Source organism: Neovison vison, chromosome 5, assembly GCF_020171115.1.
Source record: "Neovison vison isolate M4711 chromosome 5, ASM_NN_V1, whole genome shotgun sequence".
Classification (NCBI taxonomy): domain Eukaryota; kingdom Metazoa; phylum Chordata; class Mammalia; order Carnivora; family Mustelidae; genus Neogale; species Neogale vison.
The window spans coordinates 99,046,730-99,072,921 of NC_058095.1; the positions used below are offsets into that span (position 1 = coordinate 99,046,730).

General features: G+C 34.0%; 1 protein-coding gene across 9 annotated transcripts in view; it reads left to right on the forward strand.

The window, feature by feature from the left end:
* NBEA (neurobeachin) overlaps positions 1 to 26,192 on the forward strand; it is a 667,980-nt gene that overhangs the window by 312,913 nt on the left and 328,875 nt on the right. For all 9 annotated transcript variants that reach the window (XM_044249587.1, XM_044249579.1, XM_044249580.1 and 6 more), the window contains one exon: positions 7,907 to 7,968. In XM_044249587.1, the coding sequence (XP_044105522.1) occupies positions 7,907 to 7,968 (62 nt within the window). The remainder of the gene's footprint in view (positions 1 to 7,906; positions 7,969 to 26,192) is intronic.

Sequence of the window (26,192 nt, forward strand, 5' to 3'; positions counted from 1 at the left end):
AATTAGAATTGATTTAAATAAATCTGTCAAAATGATTATTTGGGTATCGTGTAATTACAGTTATAATTAATTTTATATTTGATCAATCTACATACTCTAAATTTACAGTTTAAAAGCACTTAGACAACCATTCCCATGTGGAAATAGATTTTTAGTTCTGGATATATGGAATTTCCTTGGGGAAAGGCACAATATCAAATTGCTTTGAAATTATAATTAATATTAATATTAATTTGTAAATCTTTCAAAATATTTCATGTGAGAGTACTACTGATTTCTCACTTTTAAAAAGATTTTTAAAACTTTAATAACTGCCTACAATGCCTTATTCAAAAGTTAGAGCCATATGTGTCTTGTAATATAGAGACGCTGGGACTCAAGAAAGGTAATAGGTACCGATATGTGTTATTTCATAGCATCTTCAGAGGATTATGTAGTAGTTTGTTAATCAAACACATTAATATGTCTTCAGTATTACATAGATACATTCACACTTAGTGGAATAAAGATTATAAACAGCTTCATATTAGGTGAAATGTTGCTTGATAATTGAGTTTGTGAGAGTTTTTCAAGAAAGCTTTTATTTTTCCAGAGCTTTTTGGATTTGAAATTATAAAGCATCATAGATATATATTTAAAATAATTTCCCCTGCAGTTTTAAAATTCTGTAGGTGCATATGTGAGTATGTGTGTATATGTATGTGTTCTCTCTCTTCTCACACAGAGATGTACACACATGCACATGTACCCATACACGTTGCAATAAGTAAATAGTTTTTGTGGAAGACAGTCAAGTTCATTGGTTTTATGTGTTGTGTGGCTTCTTTTGCACCTACAATGGCAGAGTTGAGTAGTTGTGACAGAAACTTATTGGCCACCAAAGCCAAAATATTTTATCTGTGCCTTTACAGAAAAAGTTTGCTGACCCCTGATATGTGTGATATGTCCAGGGACTTCAGTTTTGTTCCTATTCCAAAGACATTAAGAGTGCCCTAAGTTGGTGATAACTGAGTTCTTAACAAACGAGTAAATCAGTGAATGAATGAACTCTCACTGACTTTACAGTATTTTGAGGGTTTTTTCCACTTAAACTTTATAATCTAAATATAAAAACAAGCTGTAATGATTTAATTACACTTAAGCTTTTTCTTAGAAAATGAGCTTAATGTTATTTTAGTTTCTGTAAGGTAATATAATTGTTTCCATTTGTAATGCAGTTTTAAATTAAAATCTCTGTAGGCAAATCTTGAAATATTATATTACTAATATTACCATGCCCATATTAATATTAGTTGTAACAATAATAATTAATATTCAGGCCATTATTATTTCAAAGGATGCTTAATAGTGATTTTGTTGTTGTTGTTTTAAATGAGAAAGCCGCACAAAATATTTGGTTCGGTAATTCTTAACATTTTGACCTTAATAAGTTCAGATGACTTAAACAATAAAACCAAAAGTACTCTTTTACGTACAGGAGCATACAGAGTGATGACATAAGGAAATGGATTGCTTATTGCAGATAAAAAAGTAAAAGGCTGGTAAAAAACAAAGGAAATTGTTAATATACTGGTAGAGATATATAAGTATTGCAGAAATCATAAAAGATAGGCTGTTTTTTGGTTATGCACTGTATTTTAGAATGCTTTGTAACACAATGCAAAAACTACATAGAACAGAGAATTTCAAAGAAATTACCAGCTAGCCATACACCCACTGACACTAAAGCAATGAAACCTAGTGAGCTTGTATAGTTTCTTTCAAGGTCAATGGTTCTAATTCAACATTTATTACTAAGATGAAACTATTTCAGTGCCACTTGATCTCTACTAATTTTGGAATTTAAGAAAGTTAAAATCATTAGAAAGTTATTTAAAAAGTAAGTAGTCCTGGGAAGACTTGTTTTTTAAAATTCAAATTACTGGAACAGTCATGTCTATTTAACGGAAAACTAATTTGTATATTTTATTCTGAGGAAAAATGGAAAATCTAGATCTTAAAACTATTTGTAGGATTACTACTGGTAGTCTACTAATGGGACTCATAAAAACTACACAATTGTGTTTTCTTCGACAGCATGCTATCTGTCTGATAGCATGGTTTATATTTATATCTGGTTTATCAGAGTTACATCATCTAAAAAACAACACTTCTAAAGCTCAACATTCATTTTTGTGCCTGTATTCCTAATTTCATCCAGAATGAAAGTCAGCACTCTCTTCCCACATACCTTCTTCTTCATTTGTTTTATCTAGCTCAGGTAAAGGTGTCATCATTCACTCTTGCATTGCTCCTCTACCCTAGAATTTAACCTCATACTCCATTGTCTGAAATACTGTATTGTCTCATTCCAAAATGGCTTTCAAGTCTTCCTCTATTTGCGTTGCCACTGCCTTCAGCTCAGGCTTTCATTATCTTAACTAGACTTTACAGTTATGGATTTCTTCCTATATACTGACAGAAAGGGATCTTTCCAGATAGATGGAATTATGTCTGTCACTTGTTTAGAGTCCTTCATTGGCTCCCTGTTGCCAGTGGGAAGCCACACCATATATGGCCCTGCCTCCCTGTCTCCCTCTCTGTCTTCATTTCCACTCCTTGCCTTTTGTCCTCTCAACAACCCAACATAACATTCCAACCCCGTTTTACTAGCTATTTCATGTTTCTTTATACCTCTCATGTTTCTTTCGCCTTGGATGACTTTCCATTCTATCTTTTTTTGCCCAGACTTCCAACTGATATATCACATACCCTATAAATTCTCCTCAGCAGAGTTGCTCACTACCTTTCTGTGCTTCTAACACTTTATGATCTCTGAGTATCTCCTAGGATTCTATGTCATGACTATTTGTTTACAAAATCTGTGCCACTTTCCTCACTTCTTTTTATACTTAGTACCTGACACGGTATTTAGCACATTAGACATTACACTCAATAAATGCCTTTTGAAGGAAATGGGTCTTATTCCCCTTGAAAATATGCTTGTTTTTTTTTCTCAAAATCCAATTATTTTTTCTCTATCACCAACTACACAGTTACTCAGTGAATGATGGTCTCTAGATTTATTCATTTAATTGACATTTAGTGAGAGTGTACTCAGAGCCCTGCCCTAGTCATAGATGTCTGGGGGTCTCCTCTTTTGAAAGAGGGCCCTTGCTGAAAGAAAATTCTGATACTGCTTAAAAGATGAGTCCCACCTATGGGTGTGATTATTATTCTTTTTAAATATTATTTACTTATTTATATGTTTATTTATCTGAGGGGGAGGCAGAAGGAGAGAAAAAAAAAATCCTCAAGCAGACTCCCTGCTGAGGGTGGAGTTGGAAGCTGTGCTAGATCCAAGGGCCCTGGGATCATGACCTAACCAAAACCAAGAGGTTTTCCCTTAACCAAGTGGCCACCTTAAGCAACTCAGGCACCCTTATCTATGTGATTTCTTGCTCGAAGTGTGATTTCTTGCTTATCACTGTAAGGCTTCATACCCTTTATTTTTCACTGTGAGGAACATCCTGCTTGAGATGGAATTTCCCTACAATATTTTATAGCTGAAGGGCTCTTTTAACTTGATCTAATTTTATAGACACACAAAGTCAGGTTGACAGATGAACTCAGAAGAATCTGAAAGCTTTGTAGTAAAACAGCATCACTGTACCTTGCAGTCTTCCTTGTATTAAGAAAGATAGCTTTGTCCCAAAGTCAAACTTAAAACTTCATACTCATCCTACATTTTAGTGGGCCTTGGTGGGGTTTTGTTTATTTTGTTGTTGTTGTTGTTTTCTTTTTTAAAGATTTTATTTATTTATTTGACAGAGATCACAAGTAGGCAGAGAGGCAGGCAGAGAGAGAGAGGAGGAAGCAAGCTCCCTGCTGAGCAGAGAGCCCTATGCGGGACTCGATCCCAGGACCCTGAGATCATAACCTGAGCCGAAGGCAGAGGCTTTAACCCACTGAGCCACCCAGGCGCCCCTATTTTGTTGTTTATGGTGAAGACACATAGTTCTGAGAATCAAATTGACTTCTTACCCCTAGTAGGGGGGTTCCCAAAAGAACTGCCAGTGTTTTGGATGATGGTTTAGTTTATTCAGTTCTATTCATTCTTTGCTTCTTGCATCTGGACCACCTCAAATTTGTCCATCTAATCTTCTCACGTGCTTGTATGTTAACCAGTCAGTTGACCTTATCTGTCAACAGTGCAGTTCATAATATATTAAAAAACTCTTACTAGATAGTTTCTTCACTGTCAAATACCTCCTTTACATACAAACCTCCTTTGCTCACTTTGCTCCAGGTCTTAATTTTATACCGGTAACTTGTATGGTATAAAGTATTGGATTAGTATTCCTAGTCAGAATATTTATTCTGGTGAATGTATATTTGCTGGTAAATATTAACTGGCCAATACGTCTAAGTAGATTTTTGATGATGGGGCAAACGTATACAGCTCCTTTGGGGACTTCTCAGTTAACAGCGTGGGATAAATGATCATGAAATAGGAATACTTAACCCTAGTATCATTTCCTTCATTATATAACTTGCACTAAATTCTTCCCTTTTCAAAAACATAAATTTACTGCTTTTGATCTTAATTTATTTTTGAATTTTATGATAGCCCTAAGTCCTACTTTTATACACTGCCTATACTCCCCCAAATAATAAAGGTCTTTCACATTTTTTCTCCCTTCTCCCTCTTTGCTTTTGCTAAAGATAGTGCTTTTTGTCCTCATGTCTGACCAACATATGCTACCTTCTCCAAGAAAACTGTCAAAATCATCCCAGTTGGAATGAACCATTATGACCTTTCTCATAGAGACATATTGCCATCCTATTCATGTTTAATTATTTATATAGCTCTGCAGCAGACATCAAATGGACATTCAAGTTAGTTTCCTTGAATTTGGGTTCCAGTTCTACTACTTAACTGAATGACACCTCTTGGGCTAGTCACTGACTCTTCATTTTTTATCTATCATATGAGGTAATAATAACTAAATCAAAGAGTTATTAAGAGAATGAAATGAGATAGCATATGTAAAAATGTTTTGTAAATGATAAAGCTCCAGGTAAATGTTAGATAATCTTAGATTTGATTTAAAACATGGAACACGGGGTGCCTGGGTGGCTCAGTGGGTTAAAGCATTTGCTTTCTGCTCGGGTTATGATCCCGGGGTCCTGGGATCGAGCCCTGCATCGGGCTCTCTGCACGAGGGGAGCCTGCTTCCTCCTCTCTCTCTGCCTGCCTGTGATCTCTGTCTGTCAAATAAATAAAAATAAAATCTTAAAAAAATAAAATAAAATAAAACATGGAACACATGGGAAGGAGTAGATAATGTCTTATCCATTACTGTAAACTACTCAGTGCTAACACTATACTTTGCTCATGTGAGTAGCTGCCAAATGAGTTGATTTGATTATGAATTTCTTGCCAGATACAAGAAGGATAAAATCAACCTCTTTGAAATATACACATAAAATATTCGCCTTATGCTTGTATAGCTTAGGCATTTATAGCATCACGAGATAAATGTGGCTTTCTTGAGCTTATGATTTAAGTTAATATAATACCATGTTTATTTCTACATTTTAAACTTTCAAATGTGGGTACATCTCTTTATTTAGAAAGTGTGCAAGGTTAGAGTATTACCAGACATTGCTTGTATTTTTAGTATCGCTAATAAAAAACATTGGAGTTTGGGTATTTGTTTTAGTAATACATTTGTTAACACCTAGAAATACTTCCAATCAAAGTGATTGTGTAATACTTGAAGGTTGATAAGTCTTCCAGAATTGCCTCTGCTTATGTTCGCATTGTCAATGGTAGATTATTTTTTTCCTTTTAAGGAGAATCCATTAGTTCATTGTGTTCAAAACTAATTAGACAAAACACACCAGTAAAGGTGTGTGGATCTATGGAGTTGAAATCACAAAAGCCATACTGTTTGCAAATTGTGGTTTTGCGATCCTATCAATTTGTTGTCATGTCCTTTGAACAAAGCATTGATGGAACATTTGTTTATATTTTCTGTATGAAATTGTAAAGATTATGAGCATTCCTGTTACATAGGAGGTTTTTTTAAATTTTCTTTTAAGATTTTATTTATTCATTTGACAGACAGAGATCACAAGTAGGCAGAAAGGCAGGCAGAGAGAAAGGGGGGGAAGCAGACTCCCTGCTGAGCAGAAAGCCCAATATGGGGCTCGATCCCAGAACCCTGAGATCATGACCTGAGCCGAAGGCAGAGGCTTAACCCACTGAGCCACCCAGGCGCCCCAGGAGTTTTTTAGAAGTTCATTTTAAAAATCAGGCTGTGAGAAATTAACATAATAGCATGTTTTTCCTAATTTTTACTTTTAAGTTGTTATGTATTTAAAAAATTCTAATACACAGAATAAATAATATGGTGAATAATTCTTTATATAGTCATCCCTTATATAGCCTATAGTCTAAAATCTAAATTTATATGGAGTACATATCAGAATTATGATTTTTTTGCTATGCATAGTCCTTTGGCCTTTTCCTTAGTTTTTCTTTGTCAGAATTTCAAATAGTTGAGTAGCCAACAGGTGATAAATGTCCCATTAATCTTTTTGACTCTCTAGCTCCTGAGCATAAGAATTGCTGATCAATTACAGCAATTGTCTCTTAAATGAGCTTTTCACATCTGCCTCTTATTTCATTAGTAAACTGTCTGCCCAAAGATCTGATAAGATGGAATACTAGTGCCTTTTACAGCTTTTTCTGTCATGTGTACAATAAGGATAGGGTTGTTAGCAGAGTGGGCACAAAAGGGTATTTATCCACAACCTACGTAAATATACATGCTAGAGCCTAGAAGGCATTTGAGACTATTTACTGAAATCACCTTAAGAAGAAAAGAAGAGAAAAACTGGTTTCACTTAAGCTTTCCATTTAGCAACAACTAATGTAAGACCATGGCATTTCCTGCTATCCCATGCTTTTACTGATCACTTTTGTCCTCCTTAAAAAGAAAAAACATTATTTTTTTGAATGAAAAATTTTAAAATCTTTTTTATGTTAGTAAGCATCATGATTATATACTCTCAACCAGGAATTGTTCTTAATCCTTAGTTATGTCTTCCTCCATTGTTGGCACTTTAAAAAAAAACTACCAGTCATGATTGGCTTTCTTATTACATGTTATTCAGCAGTCATCCTTTCAACTGGGAAACGTCCCAATGAATAATTAATGTTTAAACTGTTTATAGGAAGAATATTTTCTTATCTGTAGTATGGGTACAATAGTAGTATGTAACAGAATAGAAATAAGATTTAAATGACACTATGAATATAAGGCACTTAACACAGTGCCTCGCACACAGTAAGTGATCAATGAGTAGTAGCCATTATTTGTACAAATTACAACATTTCAAGATTCTATGAACATTGCTTAACATATTAATTGTGTGTGAAATTCATTTCTGAATATTTTAAAAACATTTAACAATTGATAACCTTTGGGCAGTTATTTTTTTGTAAATTATATTAATTTTGTCTTTTAAAGAAAATTTAGGCAGATCTTCACTGATGATTTCTTCTTTTTCCAGGAGACAATCACATAGCAAATGTCATTGGATTCAAAGTAGCTCTAACAAGCGCACCAATTCCAATAACTAACTTCCATCTTGTTTAAATATAAAAAAATGCCTTGACCAATAAATAACCCAAGCATGAAATCAGTTTTTAGTATTTTTTTCTACATCTTGAATATCTGAATGTTTTGAAATTAATGCCATAAAAAATGTATTAGTGAATCTTTCTTTTATTTGTTTTATTTTAGGAGTTCTAATCTGTAGAACGTTTTGTAAGTTAAAATTACATAGTAAAGCAACTTGGAGTGATGATTTCTACCACTGTAATTTCATTTTGTTCAACCTTTCTTTGTTGCAGGCCTTGTTTGTATGAAGTCCAGCACGTCTGTGGTTGAGCTGGTCATGCTGCTCTGTTCTCAGGTAGGACATCTCTTCCACTGGATTACATTAAACTATGGGAGCTGGGTTTTTTTTAAATGTCATTTAGTTAGTAGAATGTGTGTGCCTATATATGTGTGTGTTCAGATGTTTTTAAAACTTACATTTCTTATCCTGCAGATGAACAAAATAAGATATATATTTAGATGATAGTACCTTGTAAATATTGATTCAGTCTCCCTCTCCATTCTTCCGCTCTCTTAAGAGAATAAGCTATCTTATTCTTTCCCACCTTCCTATCCTTCTATTGTCCTCTATCTGCAAAAAAAAAAAAAAAATATATATATATATATATATATATATATGATCTATTACAGATCTTTTGATACCCTTCTTTACATTCCACCATTTAAAAATGGTACCATAGAATTTATTATTCTGACATTTATTATTAAGTGTTTCTTCTATTTGATTACAGATAATGAAAACAAAGTCTTTTTCATGCAATAGCCCTAGTATAAAATACAACTCATTAGTGAGTGGTCTTTTATACAATACCTTGTTGCTTTCTTTTTTTGATGTAATGTGTACATTTCAGTGTACATTCTAAAAATATACTTATGCTATTTATCTTTAATAATCAGATTTTAAAATAGAATTTGTAGTTGTTGGCTTTTTCTTAGCAGTTATAAGAAACTATCTATATCTATATCTATATATATATAAACATTTTTCTGATAACTGAAATTAGGGACCTAGTGGTCTTTTTCTTACTAGCTTTGCCAAGTCTCCTAATGATCCTAATTTTCATATAAGTATTAAATATTTTGTAATGTGAAAATAAGAAAGACAGGTTATGTATGTTTACAATAAGTAGTTATTACATTTATTCCTAGCTTCCTCAGTAGCAAAATACATCTAAACTCTTTCTAGTTACTGACCTTGAGGTCTGCCCAAAGCCACAACTAACTCCCAAATAAACAATATGGCTTTAACTGATCCTTTAAAATATTAGCAAACACAAAGCAACCGAAACTTACCTATTGATTTCCAGTCTTCAGGTTTACTTTCTTCAAGAATATATTCATAGGGAAACCATTAGGTCCATTCCTTCCTTTTCAGCCAGGAAAAATAAGAAGAATATTAATAAGGAAGAAGTTAAAGAAAGCAGCATTCCTGGCAGGAGTTCATCTGCAGGGCATTTGAAAATTGTTTCCTAATGCTGGAGTCCTGAGTTCAAGAGACATTCTGAGAGATCTGTTCAGACCTTTTAAGTTCTTGATGATGCACATTTATTTAAAAAAAAAAAACAAAAAGCTTTTGTGGGGGAAAAAAAAGGTAGCTTAAAATTCCTTCTTCTTTAGCTCAGGGTTTTACTGCAGTTCAGAGAAGTAAAGAAGAATGTAGCATTAGGGTCTAGTGTCTTTGATGGCCTCATCATCTAATCATAGGTTTAACATTACTCATTTGCTGGCTCCAGGAATTCCTGCCATTAAGGGCCCTAGAGATGAAACTTTGCCTCAGATATTGATTGAAAGGAAGAGTGAGAAATTTAAGCGCTCTATGCAGTGCACTTTCCTTCAGTGTTTCAGCAAAGCAGTATTATAAACATGTCTCTTGGTTTGATTTTTAAGTTGAATTTTTTAAATAATTCAGAGTGTATTTAAATATTTCAGGTGGTTAATGGATTAAATATACCTCATTTAAGTGAATACAAAATATATATTTGTAAAGGTTTCCAATTGTTTTGCTATTTTGTTAAACTGAAGTGTTGCTTTCCACAAAATACTTTTAAAGAAACAAATGAGTAGTAATTTCCTTTAATACAGTTCAAGTGGGAGGACTTGATTATTCTGCTGTGAAATTAGCTTGTAACATGATCTTTGACAATTGTTAATTATTCCATGGATGTATAAAATCTTGGTTTTGAGGACCCACAAAAAAATATACATGCCTTTAAAATTTCTTAACATAATCTCTCATTTTTCTCTACTACTCAAATTCAAGATGATATATATTCTGTTTTCATCCATTAGCAGGACAACCGTAGCAGTAGCAGACTTCTGATAAAGAAAACTAAATACAGTTAATGATGCTAAGGCGCTTGCCTGGCCTGGCCCTCTCCAAAGCCTGGTTCTCTTCTACAGGCCTTAATGTGTCTCTTGGACGATGGAGCCGATCCCTGGAGAGTTAGCAAAGTTTGTAGGGCTGTCTGTGCCAAGGCAGAAGGCAATCCTGAGCAATCTTTAAAGCTGCAGAGTTCTGAGTTGTCCTTTTGTTTTGCCTTATAGTCAGCTTTTTGTAAACATTTACAGCTCTGTGTTATGATTTATTGTAATATTTTGATTATATTATGTTATTATCACTCCAGTGCAAATGGTATTTTCCAGTTTATTTATTTGCTTAAAATGTGTTTTTCTTTTTCCAATTTAAATAAGCTATTGAAGGATAGAATTTTGTGTGGAAACACTAGGTAGCTAAGGGTTGAAAAGAAAAAAAATGCAACACTTTTCTTAATATTTGTTTTTCTTTCATTTGCTGCAACACATTAGATGCTTTTATTTTTATGCTTTTCATTTTGGAAATTTCATGTTGAACAGCTGTTATTAAGGATATCAGTTTTTCTTTCCTTCTTATCTGAGCTCCTGAATAAACTTACTATCTCCATTGGTTTGTGTGCAAAATATGGTCTAAATTTACATGAGATCATATTACAAGTGTCTGAAGGTACTTGTCAAGGATAATTCAGTTCATATGGACAGCCTTTTAAACTCCAAGGGACATGCCATCCAATCTACCCCCCAGTGGAATTTTAGGTCTCTGTAGAGAACATATTTTTAGTTTAAGAAGCTATTAGCACTAACATTATATCGCATTTATTGCTCCAGAAATACCCAAAATACTTTTTAATGTATTTTGGGTACTTCTCTTTTCCATGCAGATCTTATTGACAAGAGTAAACTTTAAGAATTAACTATTAATTCTTCTTCCCTTTCAATTTGTATTAAAGTTGTGCTTAGTATCTTTTTTTTTTTTTAATGGTTTCTTGTCATTTGGAAGTAAAATGAACAGAAGTAAATTAAAATAAGTAAAATAATCAATATATACTGGTTTAACAAAATCATTGCTTAATCAGTTAAGTGCAATTTTTCCAACATAGTTCTTCAGTATATCATGGGTCTGATACTGTGTTCTGTCAACCTTCTTTTTTTCTTTTTTATGTTTTGCAATCAGATTTGGTTGAGGTGCTTTATGTTATTCTATACGTGTACCTTATTTTTCCATTACATTATTCTGAGTGTATTATGGTCTTTGATGAATAGCAGATTTAGTTTTCAAGTAAACTTTTTTAGGTACTATAATAGTTTCTAATTATTTCCAGATTTTTTTTTTTAGGAAGTCTCCATCAGAGGTACTCCAGGAAAAATTGAGTGATGTTATCCCGTAGGATTTCTTTAAGTTTTCCTAAGTAAAGCTTAGCAGATGTCACTTGGATTTTTCTGTGCCTTATCTGTCAATAGAAAATGTTTTATAAATTGAGAAACTTTTATGTAAAAATAATGTCTTCCAGTATTCAGACTTTCTGACTTGAAGTACTGATTAAGCAAAATGTATGCTTAATAAATCATTTTTATTCTCATTAGAAACCCCCAAATGTATAAGTAATATAAAATAGAAGTCAGCCTTGCAAGTGTCTTCAGGATTTGTGTATGGAGTTACTAACATGAATTATTTTGTGGTTTTATTTGCCTTTATTTTTTTCTAACTATTTCGTATACTTAAGTAAAAAGGACTTTAGTGACTGTACTGATGTAATCAAGGCTCTGACCCAGGACTTCTAAACACAGCACTTACAAAAGAACCACAACTGAAGAATAGTCTTTCTTTTCCAAATGATTTGGCCTTTGAACTTTGAAATTTTTCATTTTTTCTCCAAATTGATACAGTTTATTCAGATGGTACAAAGGAAAAATACATACTTTCCTTCTAACTATAATAAACTGGAGAGGGTGGTTAAAAAAATATATAGATGAGCTAAATATGGAGACCTAGTAAAGCATATTTGTCCATGAGTATTGAAAAAAATTCAGGTGTGTATAGTAAGATTTTAAGTGTAAGAAAACTAGAGGTAGACTAGAATTTTTTTTAAAGCATCTTTGGAAATATGAAATCCTAGTTGTCTGATGAAATTATGTCACAATTATTTTGTTAGTGACTGCCTTTAGTATTAGCATTGTGATGGTTACTGAAGATTTATTGGTAATGTTCTTCCATTTCTAAAAGGAGTCTGGTATTATCCGTGAAACTTAACTGTTACGTAGCTGAATTTGAAATCAATGACAATAAAATATTATGACATGATATTTTGAGTTGAATATAATCAAATACTACATATGGTTCAGAAAACTGGTCCCATGAAGCAATAGTAAGACTTTTGTGGGAAGCTTTATTGAGATAGAAGAAAGATGGATCTGTTGCAGCTAATGGACTTTCTACACAGCATAAGCAAGAAAGGAGATTCAGGCCAGGGAAACTGACAAAAGTTTGGTGAGAAACAGACTTACGACATGCTTAGAGTAGTGTCTAGACTCAAATAAAACGCTCGATAAATTAAGCAACCATATAATGTATCTATTTGTGTTTAATTTGTGATGTAGGGAGTTAACTCATTTCCAGGCAGTATATGAAACAATGTTTCCTCAAGAGTACTTTTTTTTTTTTTTGCAATTTTATTTATTTGTTTGAGAGAGTGAGAGAGAGAGAGTGTGCACAGCAGGAATGAGGGATCAAGGGAGAGAGAGAAGCAGGCTCCCAGCTGAGCAGGAAGCCCCACATAGGGCTTGATCCCAGGACTTTGGGATCATGACCTGAGCTGAAGGCTCAGCTGACTGAGCCCCCCAGGCATCCCATCATCAAGGGTATTTTTTAATATAAAATATTGTAGTGTGTTAATAGCATAGAATTGAGGCTGAGAAATTGAGAAATTTCTAACTTGTGATTAGCATTGGGTAGTTCCTGGTTTGCTTTCACAAGTTCTGCCTCTCTTTTTTAGAAGGGATAAAGCCACGGTTTCATTCCTGAATATCTATCTAATAAATCCCTGCCTTTTTCTCTGGACAGTGCCTGACCTGAACTTTTATCTCTGGTATAATGTCATCTCACATTAGGCACAAATGCCTCACATTAGGCATTTAAAGTTTTTGGAATTGTGATGAATATATCGGTTGTAATATGTCTTAAAAATAAACAGAAGTATAACAGGAAATTGAAAATATAATGATGTATAAAGATTACTGTCGACTTGGGTTATAATAAAATTATTAGAACATTAACATTATTAGAAAATATATAAAAAATATAGACATTTTGAGGGAAAAAGAAAGACCACATAAGTATGAAATAATCAGAAACTTTCCGTGGTATATATCTTGGGGACAATGCCTACTGCACAATTGCAACAGGAGGGCAGACTCAACTACCTGTTATTTATCCAACTATTTATGGCATCCCTCAATGAAAATTTAATCAAAGATTTAAAGAACATACAAATCAAATTACTTTTGATTATTTTCATTTATTTCACTATTGGTTTCTTTTATTTCAACTCCTAGAGAAGTTAGGACGTATAATAAATTTTGAGTTAATCACTTTTATATGATAAAATATTTATTTTCTAAGCTACCTGTACTATATGTGATACTCAAACATGATATCTCATCCTTGTATATTAATTAATTCATATCCAACCCAAATTGTAAGTGGAAGAAAAATGATGACTGAACAGAAGTTCTGAGCTCATCTGTATGCATATAGTAAAATATGAGAAATAATAGTCCTTTTCTCATGTCTGAATTCTTACAATTTTGGTAAAATCAAGACAAAAAGAAATCAGTAAGCCTTGGCCATCTGTAGAATAATCCTTAAGAGCTATAAATTCTGTAGGAAAGGAGGGAGAAGGTAGCATATTGAGGTAAACCCATTTCCTTGGGTCACTGATAGACCACCTCCCTGATTCAAAACCCCTTCCCATACTTTGCCACAATATCCACCCCTTTGATTTCTTTCTGGTTATTTTGGTATGTTTGTTTTTCCCCATGTCTATTTTGCAATGTTTACATTATATAAATTCTTCAGGCATATTAATATTACCACAACATTGAAAAATAACAAAAACAATGTGTGTGCATTTCACAGCCCTACCATTATACATTCTCTTGCTTTTTGGTGGTGTTTTTTGTTTTGTTTTATTTTGTTTTGCTATATTCGTCCTGTGTATATTTCAACATATTTTATTTTTAAAGGCTATTATGTGATAAGTAATTTTTGGTGTCCTCTTTTTCTTCCACTGTTTTAATAAGTATAGACTCATGGTAAGTTGCAAAAATAGTACATAGAGGTTCATGTGCCCTTCCCACAGCATTATTTTACTATTTTGCTATTACATGCATTCATTTGTGTGTATATAGATCAAAGCAAGTTCATTCCTTATATTGATGTAACTACTACCATTATCAAAATATAATATTGCTATTATTACCTTGTATCTTCCATTTATTTCTAAACTCTTTTCTTTCATAAAGCTTTTCTCATTTGTGTTATGTGGTTCTAATCACTCCATCATTCCCCTTAGCATTTGAAGTAAGTATATTTAGATAGTAAATATAGGTATCTGTTTACATGTTTTAACTGGATGCTTTACATGTGATACAGGCATGATCGTTTTTATCCATTTAATTGGAAATCCCTTTAGGAGAAACATCGTGTCCAGTATTTCTTCTCTTTGGGAAACATTCCATTCAGCCAGTAGAGGAAATTAGTTACATATAGTGTCATCAGTATATTTAATATTTATGGAGAGTGTTTTAAATAACAGAATATCTGTTTCAAACTATGCAAAAGGAAAGACTTCCTAAGGATGATACAGAGCCTTAAAGTTTTCCAAGGTCACTTTATGGATGTTATCCATGTCAGTTACACTGCAAATTTATACCATAACAAAGTTCATTGTATTTTTCCATTCACCATTATGTGACCCACACCTAGCAGATGGTCCAACACATAGTATATGTATTATTACTTATTAAGCTAATGCATGACTAAAGAGAAAACACGGTCCCCAGGATGATTTGACATACATACTTATATTGTGCTAAAACATACATAACATAAAATGTGCTTTTTAACCATTTTTAAGCATGCAATTAAATGACAGTAACTATATTCACAGTGCTATATAGCCATTATCATTATTTATGTCCAAGAATTTTCAATACCCCAAACAATAACTCTGTACCCACTATGCAGTAATTCCCCATATCTCATTCCTCCAGATTCTGGTACCTCTAATCTACTTTTTATCTCATTGATTTGCCTATTCTTGATATTTTATATAAGTGGAATTATATTTGTCCTTTTACATCTAGTTTATTTCACTCAGTGTAGTATTTTCAAGGTTCATCCATGTTGTGACATGCATCAGAACTTCATTTTTTGATGGTTGAATGATGTTCCATTATGTATAGTACCTACATTTTGATGGACACATGGGTTGTTTACCCCTTCTTACTGTTGTGAATAATGCTGCTGTATTAGCATTGGTGTCCAAGTATCTCTTTGAGTTCCTATTTTCAGTTCTTTTAAACATATACCTAGGAGTAGAATTGCTGAGCTATGTGATAATTCTGTTTCACTTTTTGAGATACTCCCAGTTTTCCATGATGGCTGCACATTTTATACTTCCATAAGGAATGAACAAGGTTCCAATATCTCCATATCCGCCCCAGCTCTTATTATTTTCTCTTTTTGTTGTTGTTGTTTTAGTATGTTGTTTTTGTTTAATTATCGTCATCCTGGTGAGTGGAAAATGGTATTTCATGTGGTTTTGATTTTAATTTCCCTAGTGACTAATGATATTGAGCATCTTTGCATGCATCTATTGGCAAATTTTGTATCCTCTTTGGAGAAATGTCTATTCACATCCATTTCTATTTTCTAATTGAGTTTGTTTGTTTGTTTGTTTTTTCATTGTTGGGTTTTATGTGTTTTTTATTCTGGATATAAAATCTTTATCAAGTCTGTGATTTGCAAATATTTTCTCCTCTTCTCTAGGTTATTTTCATTCTCTTGATAGTGATTTTTGACACACATTTTTTTTAAATTTCAGTGATGTCCAGTTTGTTTACTTTTGTTGTTATTGTTGCTTATACTTTTGGTATCATATTTTTGAACCCATGGCCAAATCTGAGTTCATACAGACTTTCCATTATATTTTCTTCTAATAGTTTTATTTCCTAGATTTGGGTTTTTGATCCATTTTGAGTTATTTCTTATATATGATCCAAGTAAGGATCTAAATTCATACTTTTGGATGTGGATATCCAATTTTCCCATCACCATTTGTTGAAGAGACCATTCTTTTCCATTGAATCGTCTTGATACCCTTGTTGAAAATCATTTAAGTGTATATGCCCAAGATGATATTTAATTCAAGAGTATTTCCTGTACATTAAAGAAAAAACAATTTTAGAATAGTAAAAGGTTATATAAAATTTGCCCTTACCTCATATTTTCATTACTCAGGAGTAATAACAATTAGTCACTGAATAAATATTCTTTCAAGCTACATTTCTACACATAAATGCAAAGTTATTTCTTTTGTTATTAATATAAGTGGAAATTGTTCTTGTAACAGCAGTGGTTTACAAATTGTTTTCCCAATTGGTACTCTACAGCAGTATCGTTTGAAAAAATGAAATGTGAGTCATGTACAATTTAGAATTTTCTAATCACCACATTTAGAAAGGTAAAAAAGACACAGATGAGATTAATTTTAGTATATTTTATTTAACCTAAGTATCATTTCAACATGTCATGAATATAAAAATAGTTGAGGGGTGCCTGGGTGGCTCAGTGGGTTAAAGCCTCTGCCTTCGGCTCAGGTCATGATCCCAGGGTCCTGGGATCGAGCCCCACATCGGGCTCTCTGCTCAGCGGGGAGCCTGCTTCCTCCTCTCTCTCTCTCTCTGCCTACTTGTGATCTCTGTCTGTCAAATAAATAAATAAAATCTTTAAAAAAAATAAAAATAAAAATAAAAATAGTTGAGATTTTATATCCTTGTTTTTTATAAGTCTTTCAAATCAGATAGATGTGTGTGTGTGAACACACACACATGCACACTTGTGGACACTTTTTTATTGTTTTTATTTTTTATTTTATTTTTTTAAAGATTTTATTTATTTATTCATTAGAAATAGATTGAGAATAGAGAGAGAGGTAGAGGGAGAAGGAGGCTCCCCATTGAACAGGGAACCTGATGCAGGACTCGATCCCAGAACCCCAGGACCATAACCTGAGCAAAAGCAGATGCTTAACCATCTGAGCCACCCACGTGCTTTTTTTTATTGTTTTTAAATTGGTTTGATGACCTTGTTACTAGCTTGTGTTAATTATAATGACAAACACAATTTTACTCACAAGTAACAGTTCCTTGAGGGAGCCAACTTTACAAGTCATTGTTCAGAAGTCAAAACACCACACAAGTTTATCAATTATTTAAAATTAACCAGGTATATACTTTTTAATAGAACTCATATCAGTTTCTACTGGCTGCATTTCACATACTTGTAATAGCCACATGTGAGTAATAGATGCTGGTAGGTAGTATAGGCCTAGGTGGTAGTCTCAAAACATGACTAAGTACAAAGGTCTTAGGATGCTCTCCCTTTCATATATGAATATCTGTGCTTTTTGTTGTTTAATATTAGTATAGTCCAAAAGTAGAATAAGCTTTTCCAGAATCCCAGAATATTATAGGTGTCCAAGCAAAAATCAGCTAATTGTGTGTCAGAGATTCTTGCAGTGGGTTAAAAATGATGAGATCTAAGTTTCTACGACACTAACATTCTTATACTCGCTTATACACCTATTGCTACGTGATTATTCATGAATAAATATAAAATATTTAATGTAACTGTACATAATTCTGCTTTATGCCAGTGACGCATGACAGGATCTTAGCATTCAGGATTTAACACTGAAAGTTCCTTCTGTTCCTAAGTGGTAACATAGATGACTGGAATAGTGTGATTTATTATTTTACCAAGGCATGAATTGAGACTGTGTGTGCTACAAATTTAGTATGTGGGAATGAATTAGCCAAGCAGCAACAAAGCATCAACAGCTCAAAGCAACATGGTTATTTTCTATTTATTCTTGAAAATAATGCAGTTTTTATAATGATCTTTTATTGTGGGTTATAGTATAGGCCTAGGTGGTAGTCTCAAAACATGACTAAGTGCAAAGGTCTTAGGATGTGCATTTTGAGAAATATCAAATGTCTGTTGTATCATTAGGTTATATATGAACAGTTTTTGAGAAGTTAAACTTGCATAGTAGCTTAATAATACCCAGCATTTTTATGCCATAGTTAAATACAGTCTGGAGCTCTTAAGCTAATGGTATAATTTCCTTTATATTTATATTTTACTGTATACTTTTCTTAAGTTATTGTGTTTTGAGAATCAATCTACTGATATACTAATTCTCAGCCCTAGAAAAATATGACACTCAAAGATCATCAAAAGAGTAATATTAACAATACAGTGCAACTTAAGATAAAATAGTTGTACATTAGTCATGACTCAAACATGTGATATGCTCTCCAGAAACGAATTTTGTTGAACAGAAGTAAATACCTTTTCCATGATAAATCATGGAAATTAGAGAAAGATAGTCCTGTTCTTTCATTGATTACAGAGCAGTACAGGATTTTATTTTCAAGTTTTAGAAGTTATTGTTCTAGCAAACTGAACTCCTTTAAAACCACATTAGCATTAAATCTTAAACTGCATATTTGAATGAGATAAACCATAATATTTTAAATGTTGCATATTTGTTTTTAGTTTTTAATTTAAATTTATAATTTTTTTAATTAAAAAGGCACAAATTTTAATGTGTTTTTTTTTTTTTAATCCTGTTCTTGGGGCACCTGGGTGGCTCAGTTGGTTAGGCGTTTGCCTTTGGCTCAGATCATGATCTCAGGGTCCTAAGAACAAGTCCCACATGGTGGGGGGTGGTCCCTGCTCAGCAGGGAGCCTGCTTCTCCCTCTCCCTCTGAAGCTCCCCTGCTTGTGCTCTCTCGCTCTCTCTCTGTCAAATAAATAAATAAAATCTTTAAAAAAAATTTTTTTTAAATCCTATCCTAGCTTTTACTGTTTTCCTACCTAAATAGAAAATATTAAACATTGCCTCTATTTTTATATTTAATAAAGTTATTTCTTAAATAGCTTTGATCTTTTTCTGATCATTTCTAGTAGCAGATGTTTTCTCAAGGAAGAAGTATCCTCAACAACTTAGCATATAATAGGCTTTTTTATTGTATGTATTCACAGTTATAGAAAAAAAGCTGTTTAAAAGTCCCTTGTAAAACAACCTAGATTATTTTTCATTAGAAATACAAATACAAGTATATGTTTATGTGTATATGTATATGTACATATACACACATATATGAATATTTGTAATAAAAAGTGTTAAATATATTTATATAATTTAGTGATCTGTTAGGACCCAGGGAAACCTGTTTATATGATACACCAATTTTAGTAACCCACTAGATGTATTTCTATATTACCTAATGATTTTTCTGTGGTCGACCTTCATATTAATCTCTTTGCTATTGATTATTCTTTTTTTATATCCAATTTTACCTATAATGCTTTTAGTAAAATGTCCGCAAAAATAAACAATGAAGGGGTGTCTGGGTGGCTCAGTGGGTTAAAGCCTCTGCCTTCAGCTCAGGTCATGATCCCAGGGTTCTGGGATTGAGCCCTGCATCAGGCTCTCTGCTCAGCAGGGAGCCTGTCTCCTCCTCTCTCTCTCTGCCTGCCTCTCTGCCTACTTGTCTGTCAAATAAATAAATAAAATCTTAAACAAAAAAACAAAAGTAATGAAAATGAGAACAGATGATGTTGAATACTTGAATATTTATTTTCATTATTTTTGTATACATTGAACACATGACATAAATCTAGTTCTCTCTCTATGTAGTACATTTTTACTTTGATCCTTGTACTTATTAATTTCTCTTACTGCAGAGAATTAATAAGCATGCCAGTTATAATGAACATTCACTAAAAAAATTTTGAGGCACTTACCAACCTCTTTTAATGGCCGTAAATGATAAATAGACATTAAGGATATAGAAAGTAAAAATCAGTTCTGGAGTTCCTGAAGACAAGATTCCAATTTAACCTCCCTTTTTAACCTTGAAATATTTTCTATATTTTCAAAGATTTTGAGATTAATTGAGTCTTGAAGGACATTAAGTTGGTTTACTTAATTGTATACAAAGCTAAAGGGAAAGAGAAATATGCATTGAGCTGACATAGATGAGGAAAAACTGGTAGGAAAAAAAAATTATGTCCTGTGTCTGAGATTTGTACTAGGTCATCTAACTACCATGAAGTGATTGTTGAAGAGAACATAGGGATTTCATTGTCATCCTTCTGGAACCTATTTGTCTTCAAAGTGTTTAGTTTCAAAGGATCCTTAACTTGATATCCATTTCTCTGAAAAAGTCCTTCATCTTGAGGAAATTTTATGCATCCATACAGAAGAGTTAAAAAATTATGACAAAGCTGTCTAAAGATTTGGCAGCTCTCTGCAGGCATTCAAACCCAGTTTAGTATGTTTCCCATGAAGACAAAAATTTGATGCCTATATTTAATTTACACCTTTCTTATAGATGTTCTTTTTTTTTTTTTCAGGAGTTGGATGAGTGTGTGTGTGTGTGTGTGTGTGTGTGTGCGTGCGCTTTCTTAAATGTCAGAAGATTTTCTGGAATCATATGTAGACACAATTTTAAAGTACACTTTTTTCCTGACATTGTCCAAAAATTGTCTTTGTTGAAATGACAATAAGTTATTGTCCCTCTGTGTACATTCTCATGTATCCATTTCCCTTGTTTTAAGTAATTTCTCTAAGTCTACCTGTCAGAGGGAATTGTTAGAAAGCTAAGACAGTGATTAAAGTGTCTTCCCTGTCCAGCCATATCCCATTTATCAACTCTCAATGTAGTTCATACGTTAGCAACTACAACACTTGGTTCCTTTCTATGCAAGTACTTTTCTTGTCATTTTTTCAATATTTTACCTAATTTTTCTTTTGAAACTCCTAGAATCCCAGTTTCATGGTAGTGTACATTTAAGAAACACTTTTTGGGGTGTCTGGGTGGCTGAATCACTTAAGTGTCCAACTCTTGGTTTTGGCTCAGGTCGTGATCTCAGCGTCATGAGATTGAGCCCCACATCAGGCTTCTTGCTCAGCATGGAGTCTGCTTGGAATTCTCTCACTCTACCTCTGCCCCTTGCACTTAGACACACTCTCTCTGTCTCTTTCCTCTCGCTCTCTCTCTGTCTGTCAATAAATGAATCTTTTTTAAAGACCCACTTTTTGAAATACAAAATCAAATGTGCACCAACATAAAAGAATATGATCATCGCCTAGCCTCATTCGTTACTCACATTTCTTTTACACAGTCACAATAAGTTAACACTTTCAAGCTTACAAAAATACCACTCATGGGAATGAAATGCCATGTCAGAGCTGAAAAGGACCTTCATAATGATGTTAGTTTAGAGATGTGGATACTTCAATGATTATGGTGTAAATTATGTAATTATGATGCAGTAGTGCGCTAATTTAGAAAGGAAACTTAAATAATCGATCAACTTGAAAGAAAATATATACATCACCTCATGACTAAGTTATTCTCTGCCTGGCCCCTATCCGTAGAGATTATTCTGTTACGATTAGTACTTTTTAAGAATTCCCCTGTTGATTCTTTTCTTCAGGCAAATTGAGAACCATAGATTTAAGTGATACCCTTGATTTGGGAGGATTAAATTCCGTTCAATAACAAAAATACATGGCGTCTATACAGTATGCCAGACACTTGCTGCTTAGTAGGTATGTATAGTTAAATAAAATAAGATCCTTCCTTTCATTAACCAATTTATGATCTAGTGGGGAGACATATGTATGAGCAAATCACTACAAAATATAAAGAATTATATTTCAGATGGACTGTTTTCTGACTAATGAAAGTATTAGGCATTGAGAAAATAATGATTTAGGATTGATCCCATTTCCAAAGTTTTAAAATAATCATTTCTTTTTAAACACTCGAAGATTTATTGCTTTGTCAGGGTGCCTGGATGATGCATTTGATTAAGCTTCTGCCTCCAGCTCAGGTCATGATCCCAAGGTCCTGGGACAGAGTTCCGCATCAGGCTCCCTGCTCAGCCGAGAGTCTGCTTCTCCCTCTCCCTCTGCTCCTCACCCTGCTACCCGCTTAAAAAAAAAGATTTAGGGGCGCCTGGGTGGCTCAGTGGGTTAGGCCACTGCCTTCGGCTCAGGTCATGATCCCAGAGTCCTGGGATCGAGCTCTCTGCTCAGCAGGGAGCCTGCTTCCTCCTCTCTCTCTGCCTGCCTCTCTGCCTACTTGTGATCTCTCTCTGTCAAATAAATAGAATCTTTAAAAAAAAAAAAAGATTTATTGTCTTGCCAACATAAACTGTTGTTACAAGTTATAGTTTTCCTATAGGACACTTTTCCCTTCACATTCCAGGATTTTTCTTTGCATGCCTGTGTTTTTATTTACTATTCTGTACTTAGGACCATATTTTTCTGAGTTTGGAATTTTCAAATAAAGATGCCTAAATAATTTGTGCTTTTACAACTGTCACTCAGAAATTATTATGTAAGTTTTAAAAACACATTTGATAGAATTTTTTCTCACATTTTCTGAGAGGGAAAATATACTTCATCTTGTGAGGAATATTTGTTATCCCCTTTTCTCTCTCTCATTTAGTTTTTCTAAGTAGTTGGAAGAAAAAATTCTGTGTTTTCTTCATTGCCTTATGAAATCTGTTTGTTTAAAATTCACCAAAACCAGGAGAGACTGAATTCTCTAAATCCCAGACAACTGGTGATGCAAACATACTTAAAATCTCTAGTTCTAGTGCTATTTCTATGGCTTAGGTCGTTACTTTCCCAACTCTTCTATTGAAGCAGCCCCTTAGAATGCAGCATAGTTGGAAGGAGAGGAAGGGGACGTAACTGTACCCCATGCAGCCCACTGTAAGCACGAACATTATTTGTTCTTCTGTTTTAAAACTTATATTTTAAATTTTACTGTGTTATTCCTATATTACTCATAATTTTGAATTAAATTACTCGACTTTTTTTTCCCTCAGATGCCAGAGAGATTACTGTGTATATCCTGGGACTTCGTTTATCTCCTGCCTTGCACTTTTTTTAATCTCATACCACAGTTTGAAAATTGAAAACCTAAGTCCTCTTAAAGAAAGACAATTGGTAACATTTTTGTGACCTTGGTTGTTAATGTGGTTAACTGAAATTGACTTGATAAATTGAAATTATGCATATTGGTTGTTACAGTTATTTGGGAAATTTGAAAACCTTCAGAACTTGAATTATACTCATTTAACACTAGGTGGAATCCACTTTGACCCTTACTTAAATCAAAGCCTGTAAAATCACTCTATTCCCATTCATAACATGTTAATGTGCAACCCAGTAGACTTCTATCATAAGGAAGCAAATACTCAAATGTGGATAGCAAATAACTATCAATAGACCCTAGAAAATAGATACTAGGGAATACAATATTTCTTACATTTTATTCATAGGATTTTTTTTCTTTGTTTTCCATCCAATGTCACTAACCTAATTGTTGCCTTAATGCTGTAGTATAGTCATTGTAGAAATGACATCATTTGTTTCTTCTGGCTGTTTAGTTACTAGAGATGAATAAAATGTGGCTTCTCCTTCAAAGATGCATTACCTAAGATCTAATCATATAGTGCATACATAAAACATAAAAAGAGTAAATTGAGGTTTACAGACATACAGAACAATACTTTTAAGCTAGCAAATGTTGAACTCCATTTTGGAAAATCGGTATTTCAGTTTATGTTGTTTAAAATTCTGTGTCACTTAACTATTTGATGCCTATTTCTGCCTGAAGAAAGAAAATGAGAGGTGGCAGAAAAACAAGATAGAGCCTCTTTTGTGAGCTCTGATTTAGGTAAGAATTTTGAGAAAAGAACAATTCTCACTTCAGCCTTTCTGAGGAAGAAGTTGAACCCAAATAACAAAGCCTGTCAACAGCATTATATTGTCATCAGCAAACTAAGGAATTATTTTGTCTGCTTACCCAAAAAACAACTCTGAAGTCAAAACTATATATATGGCTATGATACATTGTCATTCAAAATTTTTTATTCTCTGTAATCTGATAAAAATTATCTATTTCCACCTTGGCAGCCGACAGCATTCCAGACAGTGGCTGCGTTGTCTGTCTGGCTCCCAGAGTGAGGCTGATGAGGATGTAGAGCGGAACACCCGCAATGGTCATGGAGCTTGAGCAAGAAATACATCTTTGTTGTTTAAGCCCCCAAGGTTCAGTAACTGTCACAACATAATCTTGTCTCTCCTGTGGGAGAGACACCCTCGTTTTGGCAGAGTACACCATCCCTAGGTTCTGGAAAGAGAATGGATGAAAAACAAATGTTTATGCATTTGTTTTTTGTTCAGCATAGACTGAAACTAGTCTATCTTTGGATGTTATTGATAGTTGTGGTGGATATTGTGTTCTGAGTGTTACGTTCTCCATAACGATGCAAGCAGTGTTTCCTTTTCTTCTCTTTTCTAGCTTTACTCTTGAGAAGTTAAGTTTCATTCTTATTCTTGATTCTTTGTACAAACTTTTTTTCTTGTTAGCCTTTTCCTTGACCCTCATGTTAAGGAGAATTTTATGATAATGTGGTTTGCTAGGGGTTTTAAGTCAGATATTTCATTTCTGGGAACAGTTTTAAATTTATTTGATAATTTCCTCTCTTCCGTGTTCCCCATTCTCTCTTCACCATTCACTCTTTCTACAGTTCCTACTCAATGTATATGGTCTTTCTGTTGGAGATCCTCTAATTTTCTTATTTCTTTATTTTTATTGTTGTACTGTAGTTTCATCCCTTTATCTTTTTGTTGGCACCTTATCTTTTCTTCTATACTTTTGGGAGATGCTTGTGACTTTGTCTTTTAAGCTTTCTTTCTTTCTTTCTTTTTCTTTTTCTTTCTTTCTTTTTTTTTTTTTTGATGTTTGCAATATCTTCATGTATCTCAACCGTGTAATTACAGATTTTTTTTTCCTGTTGTTTCACTGTCTTTCCTTTTCCAGGTTTCCTTTTTTGTTGTGTTGCTGTTGCTGTTCCCAGTATCTCTTCTGTACTCTTATCTTGGTCTGTGTCTTTCGTGTCAGGTTGCCAACTCTAGCTAATGACTTCAAAAGGGCTATTAGTAGTGTAGGCAGCAGCTCTTATGCCAGCTCTGGCACCAGCTGCAGCACCTATAGTTTGGGCCAGCTCTTGAACAAGCTCTAGAGCTTCACACAGCTCTGGGACCTCCTCCATCTCCAGAGCTGAAAGCAGTGCCAGTTCTGAGCTAGAATCAGCTCCAGCCCAGCTACAGAGCAGAGCTAGAGCCACCTTCAGGGATAGAGGAAGTTCCGTCATTAATTGGCAGTACTTGCTTCAGCAGCACCTGCAGAGCTAGGGCCAAGTCCAGAACTCATCCTACCAGCAACTCTGGAGTTAGAGCCACCTTCTGCACTAGCTCCAGAAATAGTGCTAGGGCTAGCTGCAGAGCTACAGCCAATACCAGCAGGAGCTCTCGTACCAGCTCCAGACTTAGTGGCAGCTCCAGCTCCAGTTCTAGCCCCAGAGACACTATCAGATCCAGACTAGAGTCCTCTCCATCACCAGTTTTCATATCAGGTCTGGCAACATACATGAAGTCAGCCCAGAGCTAGAGTCAGTTCCACAACCACCTCTAGCATTGCAGTCTGAGATACAGCCAGATTCGTCATCATCTCTAGAGCTGATCTAGCTACACATCTAGTGCCAATTCCGTTCCCAGATCCACCACCAGCATCAGAGATGGGCAGCTCAGGCATCAGCTCCTCTGCCAGTTCTGAGCTACAGCTGGTGTGGCTTTAGCTTTCTGTCCCCTTCCTTGGAATGGCATCTTTGTGTGTGTGTGTGTGTGTGTGCTTTTCAATGTATGTTTCATGCACTTTGTGCTTTACCATATTTTGTGTTTTATAGTTCACATACAGTAAAACTTAAATCCTTAATCATTAAAAAAGAGAATGTTAATGATCAAAGGGTTTTATTTGTATGTTTTT